The sequence below is a fragment of the Frieseomelitta varia genome, unplaced genomic scaffold, assembly GCF_011392965.1.
Source record: "Frieseomelitta varia isolate USP_RPSP 00005682 unplaced genomic scaffold, Fvar_1.2 scaffold_258, whole genome shotgun sequence".
Classification (NCBI taxonomy): domain Eukaryota; kingdom Metazoa; phylum Arthropoda; class Insecta; order Hymenoptera; family Apidae; genus Frieseomelitta; species Frieseomelitta varia.
This window is the reverse complement of record NW_025109988.1, coordinates 55,371-76,757: the sequence shown is the minus strand read 5'-3', so window position 1 is coordinate 76,757 and position 21,387 is coordinate 55,371. Positions and strand designations below refer to the sequence as shown.

General features: G+C 33.5%; 3 protein-coding genes across 7 annotated transcripts in view; 2 read left to right on the top strand and 1 right to left on the bottom strand.

Moving 5' to 3' along the window:
• The window catches only part of LOC122528750 (potassium channel subfamily T member 2-like), a 142,736-nt gene extending 125,138 nt beyond the window's left edge, over positions 1 to 17,598 (top strand). The window contains exons 12-24 of the mRNA XM_043654199.1: positions 238 to 761; positions 2,851 to 3,012; positions 3,903 to 4,056; positions 6,232 to 6,240; positions 9,620 to 9,725; positions 9,805 to 9,932; positions 10,259 to 10,510; positions 11,168 to 11,279; positions 11,961 to 12,146; positions 12,623 to 12,754; positions 15,633 to 15,881; positions 16,334 to 16,492; positions 16,600 to 17,598. Coding sequence (XP_043510134.1) covers positions 238 to 761; positions 2,851 to 3,012; positions 3,903 to 4,056; positions 6,232 to 6,240; positions 9,620 to 9,725; positions 9,805 to 9,932; positions 10,259 to 10,510; positions 11,168 to 11,279; positions 11,961 to 12,146; positions 12,623 to 12,754; positions 15,633 to 15,881; positions 16,334 to 16,492; positions 16,600 to 16,713 — 2,287 coding nt within the window. The 3' untranslated portion in view covers positions 16,714 to 17,598. The remainder of the gene's footprint in view (positions 1 to 237; positions 762 to 2,850; positions 3,013 to 3,902; positions 4,057 to 6,231; positions 6,241 to 9,619; positions 9,726 to 9,804; positions 9,933 to 10,258; positions 10,511 to 11,167; positions 11,280 to 11,960; positions 12,147 to 12,622; positions 12,755 to 15,632; positions 15,882 to 16,333; positions 16,493 to 16,599) is intronic.
• A 420-nt stretch (positions 17,599 to 18,018) lies between these two features.
• Positions 18,019 to 19,847, bottom strand: LOC122528771 (vacuolar protein sorting-associated protein VTA1 homolog). Of its 4 annotated transcripts, none has more exons than XM_043654259.1 (5): positions 19,654 to 19,847; positions 19,247 to 19,471; positions 18,733 to 19,167; positions 18,373 to 18,522; positions 18,019 to 18,307 (listed from the first exon to the last, which is right to left on the bottom strand). In XM_043654259.1, the coding sequence occupies exons 2-5, from the start codon at positions 19,353 to 19,355 to the stop codon at positions 18,156 to 18,158; spliced, it is 846 nt and encodes a 281-aa protein (XP_043510194.1). In that variant the 5' UTR covers positions 19,356 to 19,471; positions 19,654 to 19,847; the 3' UTR covers positions 18,019 to 18,155. The 4 variants fall into 4 exon arrangements, with proteins under 4 accessions (XP_043510194.1, XP_043510195.1, XP_043510196.1 ...); XM_043654260.1 differs by having other exon boundaries at positions 18,373 to 18,519; XM_043654261.1 differs by having other exon boundaries at positions 18,772 to 19,167.
• Positions 19,848 to 19,987: 140 nt separating this feature from the next.
• LOC122528773 (39S ribosomal protein L46, mitochondrial) lies at positions 19,988 to 21,317 on the top strand. Of its 2 annotated transcripts, none has more exons than XM_043654266.1 (4): positions 19,988 to 20,204; positions 20,335 to 20,646; positions 20,725 to 20,867; positions 20,951 to 21,317. In XM_043654266.1, exons 1-4 carry the CDS (start codon positions 20,144 to 20,146, stop codon positions 21,221 to 21,223), a joined length of 789 nt encoding a protein of 262 aa, XP_043510201.1. In that variant the 5' UTR covers positions 19,988 to 20,143; the 3' UTR covers positions 21,224 to 21,317. The 2 variants fall into 2 exon arrangements, with proteins under 2 accessions (XP_043510201.1, XP_043510200.1); XM_043654265.1 differs by having other exon boundaries at positions 20,002 to 20,204; positions 20,317 to 20,646.
• Positions 21,318 to 21,387: the final 70 nt, after the last annotated feature.

The following is a 21,387-nucleotide window of genomic DNA, read 5'->3' as shown; positions in this document are numbered from 1 at the left end:
ATATCATATTCATTAAACATATAGATCCCTGTGGAATCTAAATGTTTTCGTATGGAAGCTACTAAATTTATTCATTAAAGATATCATATTCATAAAGATATCATATTCATTAAACATTCCTGTGGAATCTAAGTGTTTTCGTCAAAAGTTCAAACGTAGCAAGAGAAAACCTATCAGACTGTGGTTAAAAAGAGAAACGAGGAAAAAAAATGTGTCCTAATTCCGCTTCCGACGAACGAAAGGTCCGCGTCACATAATGAAGAAGACGGACACCTGTTACTACATGAGCATCACGAAGGAGGAGAACTCGGCGTTCGTGGTGGCGAACAACCAAACGGGTACCGGGGCGGAGGGCGGCACGCAGGTGGTGGTCGAGACGAAGACCGACGGCACCGGTAACAGCAACTCGACCAGCAACACCACCACCAACAACACCACCACCACGATGAACTCCGGCACGATGGCTGGCACCACCACCACCACAACCACCATCTCGACCAGCTGCACGATCGCCGGTGGTGATGGGAACGGTACTGCAAACAAGCCCGGTGCCAACGAGCACCGTCCGTATTCCAACAGTTGTAACAATGCGCTGAACGAAACAGCTTGCTGCAGGCAGGAGACGACCTGCACGGGGCCCCGTGGACAGAACGTACAACACGGTACACAGGCACACAGGGCCCCACAGGTTATATTGCAGGTCCTCCCTAGCACGCCTACACCACTCGAACACCACAACATACTCGCATCCGATGTCCACCGTGAGTGTCGCATGCGCTTGCCCTTATCTCTTCTTTTCTTTATTCTTCGCTCTCTCTCTCTCTCTCTCTTTTTTCATATTGGTTCCTCATATATACATATATACATATCTCTATCGGTTGTTATTCCTTTCGACTGTTTACCTCTGATTTTTGGCGATACGACTGTATGGCTGTACCCTTTTCTCATTTTCTTTCTTGTTTTTTAATAACACGTCGGTGGGCAATTTTTTTTTTTTTTTTTTGTGGCAAATTTTGAGATTTTTGAGCGTAGGCTAAATATCGGAAGAAAGTTTGAAAGTACAAAGTCGGGGAATTTTTGTTGTGTTAACAATCTGTCGGTGATCGTCCAAAGTATAACGCAAGCGAACTCTAGCGTAATTTCCAGCGACGAATATTAACTCGAATCGTCCTTGGTTTAGAAAGTTATGTTAGAGAATGTGTTAAAGATGTGAAAAGTGCCATTGATGAAATAGCAACTTTTAATTTATCTCTTATCTGAATGTTGAAATCGAATTAACGAGGAATGATACAGTGGATTTTAATTTTCTTTCTCGCTATCTCTCTGTTTATTTGAGCAGGAAAATAGATGTATTTAGAGGAAAAGAAATTTATTACAGAAAGTATAAACTCTGTAATAAATTGTCGAAATTACGACAATAAGAAGCTTCGAAAAATTAAGAAGAAAAGATTATCAAGAATAATTTACAATAATAATGGAAATCTAACGAAACTCGAGTCCGAATTTAACACAATTTCATTAAACTATGAACCAATACTTTCAAACTTTTCGTCGGTAAGATATATGTGCTCTCCTCAAGTGTGTTTTACAGTGGGTATTTTTTTGGAGAAAGAGAGACCCGGTCGTTTGTACTTGCGTAGTTAGAGTAACCGGTAATACTGACTATTATCTTTGTGTCATTCGTGAAAAGATGTGTTGTAAAAGTTTCGACAGATCGAACGACGTACGCTAATGTAAGATTGAACATATACGTACTAAATGAATAATGTGTTGAACGCAAATGTTATGAGTTTATACTGCATAAAAGTTCAATGTGTTAATTTAGTTGGTGCTAAACTCTTCCATTAATCAACGAATACCTGGTAGTAGTGCAACCAATTTGCATGCGACTGATCGAAACCTACGTACGAAATAAGAGACAACTGTTTTATCGCATTGATTACTAAATTACATTCTGTTTATTTAAAAAAGGTAGACTTATTCAGTTATTATTTTTAATTCAGTTTGCTTGTCTACTGATCTTTCTTTCAATTATACGATTAATAAAGAGAACAAATATACATCCGAGCTTGGGAGCATGGCTTTGTAACTTAATGCAACGTTTTTGCATTATGTAAATGTTCTTTCCCCTCCGTGATTTAGACTAGGTGCATGTTGTTACATAATAGTAAGATACGCATGTCTAGAACTGAAATTTATGTATTAAGGGTCTTTTGCTTCGAGTATAATTTGATTCTAGTTAACGACACTGACACGTTTTACGTAACTCGTTTATTCCAAACTGCGGTGGATATCAAAATCAAATGATAAACAGTATCGAAGAACAATGAAGCTCAGCGCGATTGAAATACGAACGAATGATCTCCTATCAGTGTTAAGTACATTCATTGGCAAGCGAATTCGGCGAACATACACGAAATTAGAAAATAACAGCTCTCACTTTGCATTATTAATTGCTGTTAAATCGTTAACTAAAGATATAAAATTCAATTCACCTTTCAACAGTTTCTATGGAATCAAACATTTCGTAGATATTGAGAAGAAAGAAAAAAGAATACTAAAAAAAGACGTATCGTGATTAATTGGTAACAGGAGAGAAAAATGTACAAAAAGAGTGTAAAATATTGAAACTGTGTAGCCTGTAGAAAAATTCTTTAATTCACGTAAAAATCAGTACCTCTTCGTAAGATGCTTGAAAGAATGAAAGCTTTCTATCAGTCACTTCTCTCTTTTTTAGTCGTGATGAAATTCCTACTACATTTCTACGTTTCAACTATAATTATGAACTTTCTTCATACTTTCAGGGGGCAGCTGTAAATGATTTTTAATAACGGATCTCTAATTTTATAGCAACCTATCTAGATCCTGGGGGATTCGGCGACTCGCGACAATGTCTGAAAGACGGGGGATCTACGCCGCAGACACCGATAACCGGAAATCATTTGGACGTACCGAGATCCCTAGATCCGAATCCCAATCTGCTCAGTCCCGAAATTCTTACACAAAGAAGAGGTAAATTAACAATTCGATTCAATAGTCTTCGTTAGATTTCGTTAACACGAATAAATTCACGTGGGGAAGACGAGCGCGAGAATGTACAAGTAGTACGAGTCAACCGTTGCGGATGCAAAGGAGGAATCTTTCAGTTTTTGTCCCCTCCGTGAAAAAAGTAGACAAGAAACAATATATAATAATAATAAATTCAAACTTATAATAATAATATATATAATAATATATATAATAATAATAAGTTCAAACTATTAACACGTATAAATTTATTTGGAAAAAACGCGCAAGTAATACAAATCAATATTTTCAGATACAAAAGAAGTAGACAAGAAACAATATATAATAATAATAAATTCAAACTTATAATAATAATATATATAATAATATATATAATAATAATAAGTTCAAACTATTAACACGTATAAATTTATTTGGAAAAAACGCGCAAGTAATACAAATCAATATTTTCAGATACAAAAGAAGTAGACAAGAAACAATATATAATAATAATAAATTCAAACTTATAATAATAATATATATAATAATATATATAATAATAATAAGTTCAAACTATTAACACGTATAAATTTATTTGGAAAAAACGCGCAAGTAATACAAATCAATATTTTCAGATACAAAAGAGCAGTTTTTGCCACCTTTGTAATAACTCAATAAATTTAAAGTTGCTTCAGTGAATTTAAACATCGATAAATGTAAAGTAACTTCTCATTTCACTTTTCCACTCGCGTTCCATTTCGTGGTACAAACGTTTCGATAAAAAAAAAATATGTGAATTTACACGCAAATCTTAAACGCGGTATAGAGAATATCTGCCATCTCACGAAAATTCAACGCAAATTCCAACGAAATCGTTGCCTGAAATCGTTGTGCAGGAAGCAGAAGACCAAGTATTTTGCCAGTCCCGGACATGTTAACTAGCTCGACGTTGCATCTTCCCGGTCAGGAGTCATTAGATCACGAAGGTGACGAGTCTGAGGACGAAATGGACGACGACGTACCCTGGAGATCGCCCAGCGAGAAAATAGCGTGAGTATAATCGACTCTCCGTTACCATTCATTTCATCCTTCTTACGTCGAAGGTCACAAGGATCGAAGGTACAGAGTTCCCTAATTACAAACGCGAGGAAACGTGACGACCGACGATTAGCGCCGGCCACATAAATCAATAGACATATATTTACTAGATAGACGAGAAAGCTGGTTTCCTCTCTTTTATTGATCTGTTTTTCTTTTTCTTTTTTTTTTTTTTTCAATCTATGTACTGAAGCACGATCGTGAAACCCTTTACGAGTGAAACGATCTTGCACTGTCTCGTGCACTTGCATGGCACAGTCTCTTGTGCGTCGGACGTATTTTGTGTATAAATTTTTTTTACTCATATATATATATATATATACATTATATATTTAATTCTATATATATATATCGGATGAATGTATCTTGTTTGTCATTGTTTTTACTATTCTGAATATTGTACATGATATCTCTCGATATTAGGAGATACTGGTCATTAGATCTTGCATCATTTAAATTATTTAGATCACTGTTTAGTGTTAGATATAGAGCGTCAGGAAATTGCCAGTATTTTCTTGGGAATGTATGAAGAATATTCTATAAGATCGTGCAGTCGAGTGGAACATTCATTTTGCAGATCTTGTGAATCGAGTTTAACTTTTAACAAACATAGACTATGTATTTTTTTTTTTTTTACCATATATCGTCGATGTGATAGTTGTCTGTCAAATTACTCAGTCGCAATATAAATTGACACACTAATATAAATATACACAATAAATACAACATCGTATTAGTAATTTTGTTCATTAATGTACACGATTGAATTAATATATTTTACTTTTATTCACATCATTTTCGCACTCAAAGACATTTTCAAATGTCGGAATCAATCAGAGTTAAAGATCTAAAGGTTAAACGTCTCTCACAAAATCTGCAGCTAAAAGTTAATTAAATAAACGACGATCTGTACTATCTTATCTCTGTCCATGAAAAAGAGAATTAGGTTAGCTACGCTGCAGAAACTATGCACCATGCTCATATTGTTTCTGCACCCCTAAATGTTACCTCCTGCCGATCGCCTATTCGACCGTAACGTGACCTCGCCAAATCCTGTCTCACATGATTTCGTAGTATTATATTTGAAGATTACAAGGGAAGAACACGACGAATACATTTCTATCGATTTTCTAACTTCGACGTTACTTAATACAATTAAACAGAAGAATTTTAACCCTAAGTTATAACGTCACGTTGATATACAGTATTTCAAGCAACATTTAGCACCAAAACTACAAGAATGATCAAGACGAGCAACTCGTAATTTCTCGTCGAGATTTGATGATTTACTTTCCAAAATCTTGTGTCATAAACACAATTTCATTTGACGAGTTTCGAACTTCACTGGATAGTTTCGGTATTAACATGCGAAGACAAATCGATCGACGATTGAATTCGCATTCTTCCTCTCTGATCTTCGTTTCCAAAAAAAAAAAGAGGAAAGAAAAGAAAAGAAAGGAAAAGAAACACCCTCCATATTTTCTCTCCGTGCATCCGGTATATTTACCGCCCGTCGCGTCCGTTCGCAAAACGAAAAAGAAAAGAAAAGAAAAAAAAAATACACTCGCGAAATAAAAAGTTTCCCATTCGAAACGGAAGCGCGAAAGCAACGAAAATTCGAAACGCCGGTCGAGTCGAGGAAATTCTTTTTTTTGTCGCCGAACCGACGACGAAATTTCCATCTCGAAGCGAGTAACGTCGGGCGATTTGAAAAGTTTCGGACTTGTCACGCGCGGTGACAAGAGACGAACAGGGGGCGAGATAGATAGATAGATAGATAGATAGAGATAGAGAGAGAGAGAAAGAAAAAGAAATATCGTTTGACCGAGAGAGAAAAAAAGGGTAAATGCTTCGAAAAGCTTCGCGAAGAGGTCAGTGTCACGTGAGGCCTGTCATTCACCACTCCTGAAATACAATTAAATGCAAGTTTACGTTGATGGTCGGTCTGTCCTGTCTGAATGTCTCTCGATGCCTGTGCCACACTAATCGACCGTCGGTGGTATTGAATCGCTGCTCGATGCTGTCCTGCCTGACACCCTATATGTCCTCCATGGATGTTTTCGATGTCTTCCCTCCTGCATCGTCTTTATGCACTGCCGTCTTCACGCACGACCTTTGTTCCAGCAGTTTCAAAGGGTGAGTTTCACGTTTTTACTCGCTTCTCGTATTCATAAATCATCATCCACCCGTTTCTCGCTTGTCGTGGAACGCTGCCGGGGAACGTTCAGAACGAAAATCGTGGAATAGTAATGAAAATCAGACGAGCCTGTCGTTTCTAATTGCAAGACGACGATTGAAGTTAATTTGATATGAAGACAACGGGCAAGTCTTGGAACTTTGGACTTGCCATTTCGGAATTTTCGATAAGTTCCTTCTCTTCTGGTTGCAAGACGACGATTGAAGTTGGCTGGAAGTTTGACTTGGGGACAAGCTTTCGAACTTTGAAGACTTGGGATTTTAGAATTTTTAAATTTTCGACAAGCTTCCTCTTCCCAGTTGCAAAAGGGCTGATTGAAAGTTCGTTTGATGCGGAGACAACAGACAAGTTTTTGAATATTACTTTCCAGTTGGGAATTTGGTGGACGAAATTTAGATTTGGGAGGAAATTATTTGTAATTTCTAGAATTTATTTGCAAACTTAGGAGAAGAAGAATTTAATTAAAATTAAAATAGAAATAAAAAAAGTGATTAATTTACGTTTATATTTTACTTTTCAAATTCTAAATCTAGATACGTAAGAGGACGGAATCCTTGCGATGAAATGGTAATTTAAATCGGAAAATGAGAAAATTTAGATTAGATTAAAAGCTAGAAATTGGAGATTGTTGATTTAAAATCATTCCATTCGATAGTTCGAAAATTCTTGCAATTGGGAATTGCGCGAAATTTAACAACAAACCTAGAACAAACCTTCATTTCGTCCCGCGTTTTTCAAAATCTCCATCATACAATTCCGAACGTTCCCGCGCTCGTTGCCTGCCAGATAATGAACAAAACATACTTCTACGATATTACGTGAAATATCTATTCAGCTGCAGTTAGTCCGACGATATACAGAGAGGAAAAAGAGATTGATTTTCCGCAGCATGCATACATTTCCAGCGCGACCGCGAAGAAAGTTGGATAAATAGATACGCCTCGGGATTCATTAACTGATCTCGAGCGTAGTTTAATCATCTGCATCGCAGACTGAAAATCCTCGTCGTTTAATTCGGTTTCTGGCTCGGAGTCGTTCGCGAGTCTGCGGGACGAAATTGAGCTACGAAATTGAAGTCGCTCCGATACGAAACACACGGAGGCGAGCAAAGTTACGAAAACGTTGAACGCGGACGACGGTGAACTTTCCATCTCGCGTTTGGATTGAATCGGTATTTTCTAGGTATTCGCGCAGCAAGCCAGTAAATTTGTTCCCTTACGTAACTATGATTCACGCCGCCTCGGGCGGGTTTCTTCGAAATTCGCAGGAATTTGATTGCACGAGTTGTCTTAGACGTTGTCGGGAAGAAAGAATAATTGTTTACAATTAGAAAGAAGAAAATGAAGTGAACCTCGTGGTGATGTAAGAATTTTCATCGAATGGAAATTTTTACGAACATGGAAATTCTCTTTCGACGTAAATATTCGTGCACGAATAGAACGCGGATGAAATATTTATTCTCTTTACGTGGAACAAATGTTTACTATCGTTGCAGTTGATTTTCCGACAAAACCTTTCGCAAACTGTGCTCCAAGAAAATTACAAAACAAGCAGAGGTATTCAATTCTTTTGAAATGTGGGAATTTCCCAAAGAAAATGTTTTCTTCAGCGAGATGCATGAAAGGAATGATGATCTTTCGACGTAAATGTTTTCTGCAAATAGAGATCAAATGTTTATTCTTTTTGGAAGAATTTTCATAAAACAAACTGTTTTCTCCGAAAGTAAGTAGTTGCTCAAGAATTTCGTGTCAACAGATGTTTAATTTCTTTAAAATATGTGAACTTTTGCAACGAGAGGAAAAATTGTCTACCAACATGAATATTTTTGAAAAAGTTTGCGTGAGTTTCTCCGAAATATACAGGAATTTTTTGTCAAAAAATATTGAGGGAAATCTTTTTTACGATGTGTAAAATTGCCGCAAAACGTGGTAAAATTGAAGAGAAAAAAAAAAAAAAGAAACGCTGTCGGAAACGTGTAACGAAATTGTTACACTCTATTCTTTGAAGTTTCATTGGCCAGAATAAATGATATTCTTATGGAAACAAGCAACACGAAAATATCAAACCTATTTCTCATTTAAACTTCGAAAACTCTGTGCTTATCGCAGGCATTTCATTTCACATTCATAATTTCCTATGTTCATGTATCACTTTAGTTGCAGTGAAAGCATAAATGTTATTAAAAGGACCCTACACTGTAAATCCAAATAGAGATTGCAAATATGAAAATTATGCAAATCTTCAAATTTTAGTTTTAGACATATTAAAACATATTATTTTCACGTGACTGTTTCAATACGATTGATTATATTTATTTTGAGAATTTCTTTTTTTTCTTAGCGATAATACTGTCAATTTATTTTTACTCGATGTATTTGGAATCTATTCTGTACAATGTTGAACACGTACAGATTTATTCGTTCAAATCTGAAAGGATGGACGATAGTTGAAATATAATCATACAACATTTATCTGCAATTTATTATTATTCATAATTCGAAGTGGAAAATTAAAATTAAATTTAAGAATTAAATTGAAATTAAAATCTACAAACTGTTTTATTTATCTGTATATTTTATCGAAAAATAAATCGGAACGATTTTGCGTGAAATGAATGTGACAAATGATAGCAGAGTGATGAAAAATTGTGCATGTGAAATCTTGTCTGAGAATAAATGTCGATTGAAATAATTTAATACCTAAGAAAACGAATGAGTTGTTTTCTTCTTCTTCTTTTTTTTTTTTAGGAATCTTGGGAATGAACTTTCAGAAATATCTCAGCACTCTCGACGATTGTTCTTACTTTATTCAAAAATTATACGCAACGTATTCGCACATGCTTGTCACCTTGTACACGTGAACAGTACAACATCACTGTTCGTCACTGCATTCGGTATAATGAACGCAACGCATTTTGCATCTGAGATCTACAACTCGTATAAAAATACGTTCCCTCTGCTCCAGCCTTTTCGCATAATTTCTACCGAGAATAGTTCAACTATTGTTGAAAGAAATATTAAATATTCCCGTTCACATTGATTAGCTGTCATTCAACAATTGTATATTGTCAAAATATTAAATTACATTGTTAAACATTTTACATTTCTCACGATATATATTACATAAGTAATCCCTGGATCGTAAGTATCGAGGAGCAAGCATTATTCATTTCAATGTGACAGAAAGATTTCGAGCGCAAACGATATAAAATGTTCTTTCATGCATTCGAAAGCTCACACCTGCTTACAGAATCAGATGCAATGCACGCTTGTGTATGAATTATACAACAATTTAATCGAATATCGATATTCGTTGTAGGATCGTTAAGGGATTCCCACCTGTTTCACCCTTCATTGGGGTATCGCCAACGTTATGTTATCTGCTGAAAGAAAAGAAACCGCTCTGTTGTCTTCAGCTCGCCCAGGTGAATACTTACAAAATGAATATACCAACGAACTTGTTGTTATTGCTGAATTATAATTGGAAATGTTCTTGATTGTCAGGTGTGCCAACATTGTAGCTACAGAAATGCCAAAGAGTACAACTGGCAGAATAAGACTATAATTTTGGCAGCTGATTACGCCAGCAATGGGATCTATAATTTCATAATTCCCCTAAGGGCTCATTTTAGGTACTATAGAAAAAACAATATGAATTCTTCTCAAGCTCTAAACAGTTTAAACAATTTGCTTCGAAGTATATTTTAATTTCAGTATCGCTGAAAGCTAAGTTTAGAAGTAAACTTTGAATTTGTTTAAATGCGAGGAAAATACGGATAAAAATTTATTTGCAGAACGAGTGTAAAAACAGAAGTTTGTCGGAACGTCGTTGAACTTTTACGTTAATGTGGGAATTCTTTTTAGAAATGAGTTTCCCTTTCTTTGGATTATTATCGTCAAAGTGACAAGTCGAGTCGAACAACGAGAAGTTGAGATAATAATCGATGGTCTCTGTTAGATCGAAAACTTCGTTGAATCCCATCATTCTTCTGTTGGAACGGCCGCCGGAGATTGCGTTCCTCGACGCGGTGTCTTACTTTCCTTTGGTGTACTGGATGCGAGGTACCATCGATTGTTTGGACGATCTCCTCCGCGCCGGTATCACTCTGGCGGAAAATGTCGTGGTCGTAAATAAGGAACTTAGCAATTCCGCGGAGGAAGACACGCTGGCTGACTGCAACACTATCGTCGCGGTTCAGACAATGTTCAAGTAAGTGTTCGGGAACCCTTTCGCAAGTGAATTACAAATAAAATAACAGACATTGAATTTTAATAGATACATATATACTAATTATGATATATTTATAGTATAAAATAATATAAATATATATTTATATTATTTTAATAAATATACATGTATAAATATTTATAATAAATAATATATTTATAATATATTTATAATATAATATAAATATATAATATAATATATTTATAATATAAATGTATATTTAAATAAATATGTTTATAATATAAATTTATATTTATAATATATATTTTTATATAATATATGTAGTTTATTATATTTTATTATATAATTATTATTTATTATTTATTATATAATATATATATAGTTTATATTTACAATATAAATATATATTATTTTAATAAATAAATATATATTTTAATAAATATACATATATAAATATATATATGTTAATTAATAAATATATATGTTCAAATACCAGTAACTGGTATGCCACAGTATCTCGAGGAAATGATATTCGTAAAAATAGAAATATTGGAATATATAGGGGAACAATTTTGCCGAAATTGATAATTTTATCTACACTTTATTTTCATCTTGATATCATCTCGATATCATCTTCGATCTGCTATCGAATCCGCGTAACATTTTATGAATTTTCAGGTTCTTTCCTAGCATAAAAAGCATAACGGAGCTCTCGCAATCGAGCAATATGCGCTTCATGCAATTCAGGGCACACGACAAGTACGCTCTTCATCTCAGCAAAATGGAAAAGGTACTTCTTTTCATTGCTTTCATAAAGCGGCGAAATAAATAATTATTACTGCATGGATTATTCGATAACGATTAATCCGTTAATTATGAAATCGATAATTTATGCCCTGGTCTGTATGTCGTATGAAAAGAGAAATAATTGAAATACAATCGGATAAAGCAGAACGTATCAAAGTGAAAATTTATATCTAAGTTTCGTCAATGCCGAAGGTATTAGTTAAGTTAACTAAATTTCCAATAATTCGTAAAATCGCTTCTGGCACAACGTGACCTGCCGAGTTCATAAGCGCGTACACTTGACCTTTACTTTGTTATCTTATAGTACGTATGAAGAAAATTTCATCGCGCTAACACACGTGTCCTCTTTCACTAGAAAAGCAATCAATTTTGAAAAACTAACAGCACTTAGAGATATGTTTGCACCAGTTAAAATAATTATCACAAAATAACTGAACAATCTCGCTTGAATCCTTTCTTCTTCAGCCTTTGATACGAAGAAAAGATAGCCAAAAGATAACATTTTTCTACTTACTTGAAAGAAATTCACTTGTAGGATGGTTAAATGAATTTTTGCAACAGTTGTTGCAGCAGCAAATTTCTAAAATAACGCTCGACTTTGGGTGAAATAATTCTCCAACGAGATCTTTAGTAGTGTAATTTAGCTTTTCAATCGTTTCAACAGAGAGAAAAGGAGAGAGGCTCGCACATATCTTACATGTTTCGATTGCCTTTCGCGGCTGGCAGTGTCTTCAGTGCCTCCATGCTTGACACGCTTCTCTATCAAGCGTTCGTGAAAGACTACATGATAACGTTCGTGAGATTGCTGCTGGGTGTGGACCAAGCGCCAGGATCTGGATTTTTAACATCGGTAAAAAAATTCGAAAACATCTTTCCAAAAACGTCCATCCGGTTGATGACCGGAAAAATATTTGCACACGTTTGAAATTCACAATGAGACGTATTTTATGTAAAGAGGAAATAAAATGAAAATCTATTTCACTATCTAATTGTAGTTGAATCATTGGAGAACAATGTATTCGTGTATATACTGTTCACTTTTAATAATTACAACAAGTTGAATTATTAAAAGGAAAAATTTCGACGATTGCTCAATTGATCGATAGTTATATCGATCGAGCCGAAGCAATTACCTCACACGCGTTTCGCGATAATTTTGCTTCCAATTAACTTTAATCGCCCCCTATAATTAGTTGCATGTTCCAACTTCGTCTAATTACATCCCCGCCTCTAATTACCTGATAGATTTTAATTTCCCGCGAGAAGCAAAAGAGAAAAAGAAAGCTCCCGCCTTGAAATTAGCCTCGTCGTTCGCTTGAATTGCAGATGAGAATCACGAAGGACGACATGTGGATCAGAACGTACGGCAGATTGTATCAGAAACTGTGTTCCACTACCTGCGAAATTCCTATCGGTATTTACAGAACGCAGGACACCACCGTCTCGGACACGTCTCACGTGAGTAAAAAGAAAAAGAAAGAAAGAAAAAAAAAAAATAGAAGAAACTGTCACTCATTCTCGTTTAGCGAATACTCTGATCATAAGTTGATTGATTCGTGTACTATATATACATATATTCGTAAGGGCAGGAAACAACTTTCTTGAATGGCGGCTGTGAGTAGCGCATGGTTGTACTCCCGCTCTATCTTCTGCTCTGTATCTATCCCGGTGTCAGCTCGTGCAGCGTTTCTCTTAGAAACATTATGATCCCTTTCAATGAGAAACAAAGAAGCGTTAGGGGCTCTTGCATCTTGTTCAAACGATGCTCGTAGCACGTCCTTCGATCCTGATCGTGTTCGTTTCTTTGAGCCTGCATCGTGTTAGAAATATTATATATATACATATACATATATACATTATTATTATTATTATTATTATTATTATTATTATTGTTAGTGTAAATCGAAATGCTTCTTCCGTTGGATTGACAGACAAAATTTTCTTTTTGCGAGTACACGGTGATTCACGATATAGTATTTATTTAAAATGACGATTCGTTTCGTATGATAATTTTTATGTACCAAAGGTTGCAATTTGCTACTGTTAGATCTTAGTTATATAGTATAGTATACAGACTAATATAATGTGATTGTTTAATGTTAAGTTTATAGACGATATAGCAATCTTGCAGCAATTTGCAATATTTTCATGATATTGTTGAAATATACATATATACATACATATATATACACATACATTGGGTTACGATGAGCATTTGAGAAGAGAAGAATAAACATGAGTTACATGAGATATATATTATCCTATAACAATCGAATTATTCATTAGTCTTCTTGAAGTTTTGACAATGAGATTTTTGGTACGAAAATTTTTAATTTATTTGTAAATTACGTTGCAGGTACAAGATGTTACGTAAAAAAGTGTCGTAATCACGAAATAAGTAAAGTAAACTTGAAATATTGATTCTACACCTGAAATTGAAAGCTTTTAACAATTTTGAAACATTGCGGAATCTGTAATTAATTTGATCAAAAGTCTATAATTTGTAGTAATTTGACACTACGAGTCTATAAATCAAAGTTTCGTTCTCAATATCTAGTCTTTAAATAACAAAATGTTAAATAACAACTTTCACAACTTCGGATTAACTGTTGTTCAATATATTTCTTGATTTCGCTACAAGTAGTGATGGGATCAAGTTCTGTATGTACTTCAAAGTACCAATCGAATTCGGTGCTCAAGGTCCATTTCACAGTTTCTTCGAAAATTATTAGTTTTAAGCCTCGGAATAATCAATTCTACAATTTCTACAAATTCCTACGATAATTGAATAGAAACCCTTGCGAGTAATAAATAATTAAATTATAAAAACGTTCGTAAAATTTCGAACTTGTACTACTTAGAATTCTTCAGTTTTCCTAAAAAATAAAATTTTCAAACGTACGCTCGCTTCAAATTATATATCACTTCAGATCTAGTTCTGTCTCTTGAAACACTTACAAAGAATTCAAATCCAATCGATTCAAATTCTCATTGGCACGTGCTTGAGAACCCATCGCTCGTTACGTGCATCCTGTGCAATACTTTCAATACGGAGGAAGCTCAAATAAAAAAAAAACATACATATTGAGAGCTCAAAAACCAATCACTACAAATTATTCTCCATTAAGATCAATTTGCACTATGCGAACATCCTTTCATGCTTAAAATCTCCAGTTTAGTCCTCGTCACAGTAAAAACTATTTTCATTGTCTCACGAAAGATGCAAATCACTTTTAACAGAAAATGAAGGAATGCAAGTGTATCAAAGCCGGAATCGCTGATAAAATTTGAGATGAAAATAGTTTTTAAAAAAATATTCGACCAATATTTTTCTTCTCGGCAATGATCGATGCTGAAGGGATAAAAACTATCCTCAGATTTGGGAATGCGAAACATGTTTTATCAAATATTTCGGGAATTATTGAAGATACCGTTTTTATGTAAATCGATGAAATTAGTATTTTCTTACGACGAATTTAATGATGTATATTATTTTGCAAGAAAACCTTTTGTTTAAACGATATATCTTAAAAAACCGTATTTTTTATAAGTTTCTCCAAGTAAATGTTGACAAACTTTCTTGACTATTTGTTTACAAATACTATATATTCAAACACAGATTACGGATAAAATGGAATCTTGATTTTTTTCATTATAGAAAAACTCATTGTTTCCAAATCTTTCTCGCTGGTGTACACGTGCAGAGCAGAGTGTATACTGAAATTGTTCTCCATTCGTAAATAATTTAAAATTATTTTATTAAATTAGTTTATAATTTTCTAATATTTAATTTTATAATATTATAATTTTATAATATTTAATTTTATAGTATTATAATTTTGTGATATTTAATTTTATAATATTATAATTTAAAATAATTTAAATGATATCATTTATTTACAACATCAAAACAGGCAAACGAACAAATTAGGACCGCGTGTACAACAGTACTCAAAACCCCTAACATCCTTATTGGAGCATCTGAAATGGATGTCTGAAAAATTAAATAAAGACCTTTCAAGAACATAGCTATGTATCAGTATCCTCTTATTTGAAAATACGGAGATAAGAAAAACTTGTTCTGACTGGCTTTTGAGCTCTTTGTATACGCGATGGTAGAAACGCAGTAGCTCATGTACTGAGCATGTACATGATGTACATACTGTACATAAAGTAATTGTGCTAAAAGAAAAAAAAAAAAAAAAAAAAAAAAAGAAAAAACGATACGAAATGGCAAAGACCACGGTCGAGCAGCGGCGTGTGCGTGCGAAATCGTCGACAGCAACGGTGGGCCATCATTAGTACCTAAGGGTAGAATTGCTTATCGTTTTGGCAGGGCGATTCAGACGCAGAGAGCGACGCCGGCGTCGGCGTGACGTACAAGGTGCGTCATTCGGCGGCAGCTTCGTGCCTTGCGAATTGCGCGACCCGCGACAAGGGTGCCTCAGCCGTGAGTACAGAGTCGACGTTGCCTGGTCGCCGTATTATTATTACTGTCTCGATCGACTTCTTCTTCTTCTTCTTCCTCTTCTATATGTTTTATATTGTTCACGCCACATGTACTTTCACTCTTTGTATGATCCTCGTGCGCTCTGTGATCTCTCACTCTCTCTCTCTCTCTCTCTCTCTCTCTTTCTTTTTTTTTCTCTCTCTCTCTCTATATATATATATTCTCTCTGTTTGTATTTACTCTTTCCTGTTCACATAAAATACCACTAATACTTTTCTCTCTTTGCCGTTCCTTGGTTCTCCTTTTGCCTAACGTCCGGAAAAAATAAAAGAAAAGAGAAAGAAAGAACGCATGTTGCAGAACGCATGCAACAAACGCTGGTGCTCTGTGGCTTTCGGCCTGTGAACGCTCGAGAACTCTGTGCTCGTCCTCACCGCCTACATTTTTGTACTCTCGATCGATCGTCGAGAGGCACTCACACTTGCGTTTTCTTTTTTTTTTTTTTTTTTTTTTTTTTTTTTTTTAAAAAATTTTTTTTTTTTTTTTTTTTTTTTTTTTTTTCTTTTATAAAATTACTAACGTTATAGTGGCGCGGTTTCTCTCGTGGAAACATTATTCTAAATGTCGATTTGTTTCCAGATAAAATAAAAAACGCATCAAACGCAGTATTATTGTTACTGATGTTAATGGCTGTGTACTCCCATTATATGGTCAACGACAAGTTTGAAAGGATTGCACCAGCATTGGTAAGATCAAAGTAATATTGATAGAAATAAAGTAAATGAAAAAATTAATATATTAAAATAATAAAAAGTTTTTTCCCGAATGTAATTGTACACTTTTTTCTTTTTAGGTATTCTTTTTCATGCTAACGGGCAGACTAGTGATAGATTGGCAACTGAGACGGGAGGACACAAAACCGATAACGGCAAATGGTGTAGATGATAAAACCAAGAAACAAGATTGAACTCGAAATTCCTAATACGTATTTGCACGATTAAGACATCCTTTCGATTATCATGTCAGTTATCGCCTACAACGTATCGCGTAAAATAATCGCGTTAAAACTAATTAACTTTCCATACACGCGACAAATAACTCTTTTGTTTGATTTTCAATTTACTTCGCGATATTCAACAATGCTTCAACCCTGTTGTTGTTTTACGACAACCCATTTCTTTGTGCTAACAACACCTGAATTTATTAGAAAACGTTCTAAATTTTGAGATTCTCGAAAACTATAAATTTCTATTATCATTAGCCAACATTATATAAATGTTGACAAAGAATGACGAAGTACTAGCTCAAGCATAAGATGTAATATTAACTGCCATTCAAATCAATGTGTTCTTCTTAATATCGTATTGAGATGTAAATGCCCTCGGACGATAACTGAAACAATGTCGCATTGTAACGCACATGCGTGCTTTCTTCGTATCTATATTTTTACTTTTTTCTTTTTCAAGAAGAAAAACACGTATTTCAAAACCGAATGAAAATGTACAAATTGAAAATTATTCGTACAAATAGTTCAAGCAATAACAAACTTTATATTATCCGCAATTAAAACTAAATCATTATTGTAATTTGTATAATTAATTTTTTTTTTTTTTTTTTTTGTAGTCGTAGACGATTTGTTTTATAAGGAGAACAACGTGTAACATTTGTCAATTGTATATTTATCTTTCAAATATTAAGTTCACGATCAATAAAGATAATGAGTTAAGTGGAGGATATCTGCGAGGTATTGTAATACAAAAATAAAGATAGCGAAGAAACACGTGGTAAAGCATATTCATGTGAATGTACAGTAATACTTTTGTTGCAACATTAAAATATTAATTACGCGAAATTATGAAGAAACCATTCAAGAATCTTGTACACCCACCTATTAGCACACATTATAAAAACTAAATAATTTAACACGTTCGACTAAAATAGAAAAAAAATTCATTGTCACTCTGATTCTATCAAAGTCTGTTTTAGACTATTATTATTATTATTATTATTATTTTTGTCTTACGTGAAAATCTTATTTATTAATGTACGATAATTTGTTCGGTCGTATAAAATTCAACAATGTGTGTGTACACGCGCGCATGTATGCATGCCTGTGTACACGTATGCATGCATATGCGCATGTATATATGTATGTGTATATATATATATATATATATATATGTATATTTCGAAATTATTATATCAATCATTATGGTAATAACAACTTTAAATAATAATGTTAATTTTAGACACCTTTATAAGGCAAATCTAAAATTCAAAAATATCTTTAATTTGGCGTGGCTGTAATAATGTAACAATCCAAATAAATAACTTATTATTTTTACGTTTTGCATCAATTAAATCGTATTTACGCTACTGTTTCATCGATATTTTCAAGCTTAATTTTAATCATGCTGGTTCTTGACCAGTGGTTAAAAGATGTAAAGCCTTTTGAAGATTCAATATAGCTGTAGGTACATCGTCATAATTTAAAGCACTTCCGGCCCACTTAATAAATTTTTGTGCTTTACCGATTTCCTCCACTGACAGTTCAGCTCCACCTATTAAATACATATAGTTAATGCAATAATATATAATTTTGTTGAACCGCTTTTTCTCAACTTACTTTCTGTTTTTGGAATGGTATTGGAATCCTTATTATCCGAAGACCATTCATCCATATTCTTTTTAACTGTTGTACCATGTATTGTACCAGATGGGTTAGAAGTAACATCTAATTCATCTGTGTTTAATGCATCTTCTCTTTTTGCTTCTGCTACCACCAAGTTTGTCATAAAAAAGATGAAATGAAAATAAAACGATAAATTTCATTTATTTCGTTATATTAGAAAATAATTGTAAGTCTTTGTTATTATGAAAAGAAATAAGTATGACACACAATTATACAAATATGCAAATATACATGCATGTATCTCTATATCTACATATTTTTTTACATGCCATTATATTAGTTTTTTTTTTTTACCTTCTTCCATATTTTTATTCAAATCAGCATTTTCATTACCCTCTTGCATGGGTCCTGGAATAGGCGTTTCATTGTTCTTTATACAATTGTGAATATATGCAGCCTTCCATTTGGCATATTTTCTATTTTGCGTAGCCTCTTCATTGAGTTCCCCAAACACAGTTAACACGTCATAAAGTAATCCAGCTGTAAAAAAGCTTTGCACTACATTCTTTCCAAAATTACCAGCTCTGTCATTTTTATCTGCAAAAAGAAAGAGCTTCAATGCCCAATTCTCTAAATGAGCCTGAGCGGCTATATCGTTTGTAATAGCTTCATTATCGTGTAATTCCTTTTTAGTTGTTTCTAACCAATCCATCAATTTCATCAAAAAGTTTGTTTCTTTTGGCGTTTTGGTTGACAATTTTAATCCTGTTTGAAGAGCATATAATCGACCTATAACAAAAATTGGTAATACCAAATTCAAAGTCGTGTTTATCCATAACAATTGTTCTTTGTATGATAATTTACATACACCAATAACTAACAACAGGATCTCGTTGGTCATGATTTGAAGCTATCTTTAAATAGTGCTGTATACTTTTCAGAGGTAATGGTATCTCTGGTAAATCCGGATCAATCATGTTGATCACTAGGTTTTTACGTAAATTATCTCTTTTCTTTCACTTCAAAATCTTTATTATATAAAGCTCATTCCTCCTTTGAAACATACACTCAGTTTATATCAGACTTTTCTCACCTGTAGGATTTCATACAGTAAGAAAAAAATAATATTTGTGTTCGTCGAACAAACAGTATAATAACATCATTTTTTTTAAGTCCGATGGTCGTTCGTAGTTGTTTATATAATAAAAAAATCATTAAAATAATAATAATAATAACAATAAAATTTCTTGTTTCATATACATTTCAACAACTTACTCTTTGATTTTATGCTGACTATTGCAAAATGCGACGATATCAATTCTTTTCATTACATCGTAAATTGATCGACATCACACCACAGTGTTCATGAAACATCAACAATTGGGATTAAAAGAAAATATGCTAAAAGCATAGAAAAATGCGCTCGATATTATATGAAGTTATTTCCGCCGTTATATCATGTCAATCTTTTCTATCGTGTTAAATTCGTTGAAAGAAATCCTTTGAATAATATCGGATCGTCAGTAAAGAAGAAATAAATATATGTATTAAAGTAGTCATGAGAACGCGACATAAATTACAGTAGCTACAGTATCAATATATTCAGCTTTATATTTCATAATTTAAAGATGGTAGCTGTCGGCAAGCGCAATGCTTCTCTACTGTTAATCTTATTTATGGTTTTGTGAATATTTCTCCTATCGTTACTATTCTTTAATTTAAGAATATACTTTTAACTTCTTTTCTTATATCAAAGAATGGAACAATGATGTTCAAGAGAATTTTAACATTACGGACACCGAGCAGGTTAACTTCCTTAACGACAAGTACGTTCTATTTTAATTTAACAATCTGTTATTAATTAAAATAGTTTTATCCTCTTGAAAATTGATCGAATATATTTTACTGCATTGTAATCCTATTAAAATAATCCTTTGAAGAAAAGCTTTGACACAGGTATTTCATCAACATCCAAGGTTATATCTCGAACATTATCAGAACAAAACACAGATATAGACATAGACGTTGTGGAAAAATGGGACTTGTTAAGTGCTGTTTGTTTAGAACGTCATCCAGTAATTACAAAATCTATGCTGGATATAGAAACGAGGTTCCACGATATGCTACAACAGGTGGAGCTTGAGAATAGTATGATATCAGATTTTGAGATGCAAAAGCAAAACAATAAAAATCGAAAGACGATACAAGATCTCGAAGATTCTTGGAAAGAGGAATTTACAAACTTTAAATTCGCAGAGAGAATAAGCAGTATGTATCCCTGTGATTTTGATATTTTAAATGATTTAGCTGCAATTGGTCTTTATGTTTAATTTGCTCAAACTATAGAAAATGAAGAGGATAACGCGGTTGTGTCATTGAGACGAAAATTGGATAAAAATTTAGTATTACTAGTAGAACAAAAAATAGGTGATTCCAATTTCTGGATCCCTCCACAAAGTATAAGAAAACACAGGGAAACTATGATACAAGTAAGAATTATATAATGTTTTTTGTTTTTATTTTACGAGTAGTAGTTCAATTATCAGAACGATATTTCTTTCCACGACCTTAGACTGCACATAGAACTATACAAGAATTATGTGGAAATAACATCAAAGTCAAATTTTATGGTAATGCACCAATTGGATTTTATCAATATAAATATCCTAAAAATTTACAAGAGAGAGGCCAAAATGGAGCAAAAATTTTTTATTTCTTAGCAAAATATATAAGCGGAGATATTTCTTCCGATATAAAGCATTGTTGGTTAGATAGAGAGGAACTTAAAAAAAACCTACATCCCAATCTTCATAAAAGTTTGGTCAAATTCTTATTACCTGATTAAATTATTACACAAGGTAGAGAATTTTTAAATACACGTGTGATGCAAGAAATGTTGATTAAATATCTGTTTGTATAATAAATATTCAAATTATAAATTTTCATTTCCTTAACGTAACATTTTTCTCCTAATATGTTAATTTAATATGTACTTTATGTTACATAATT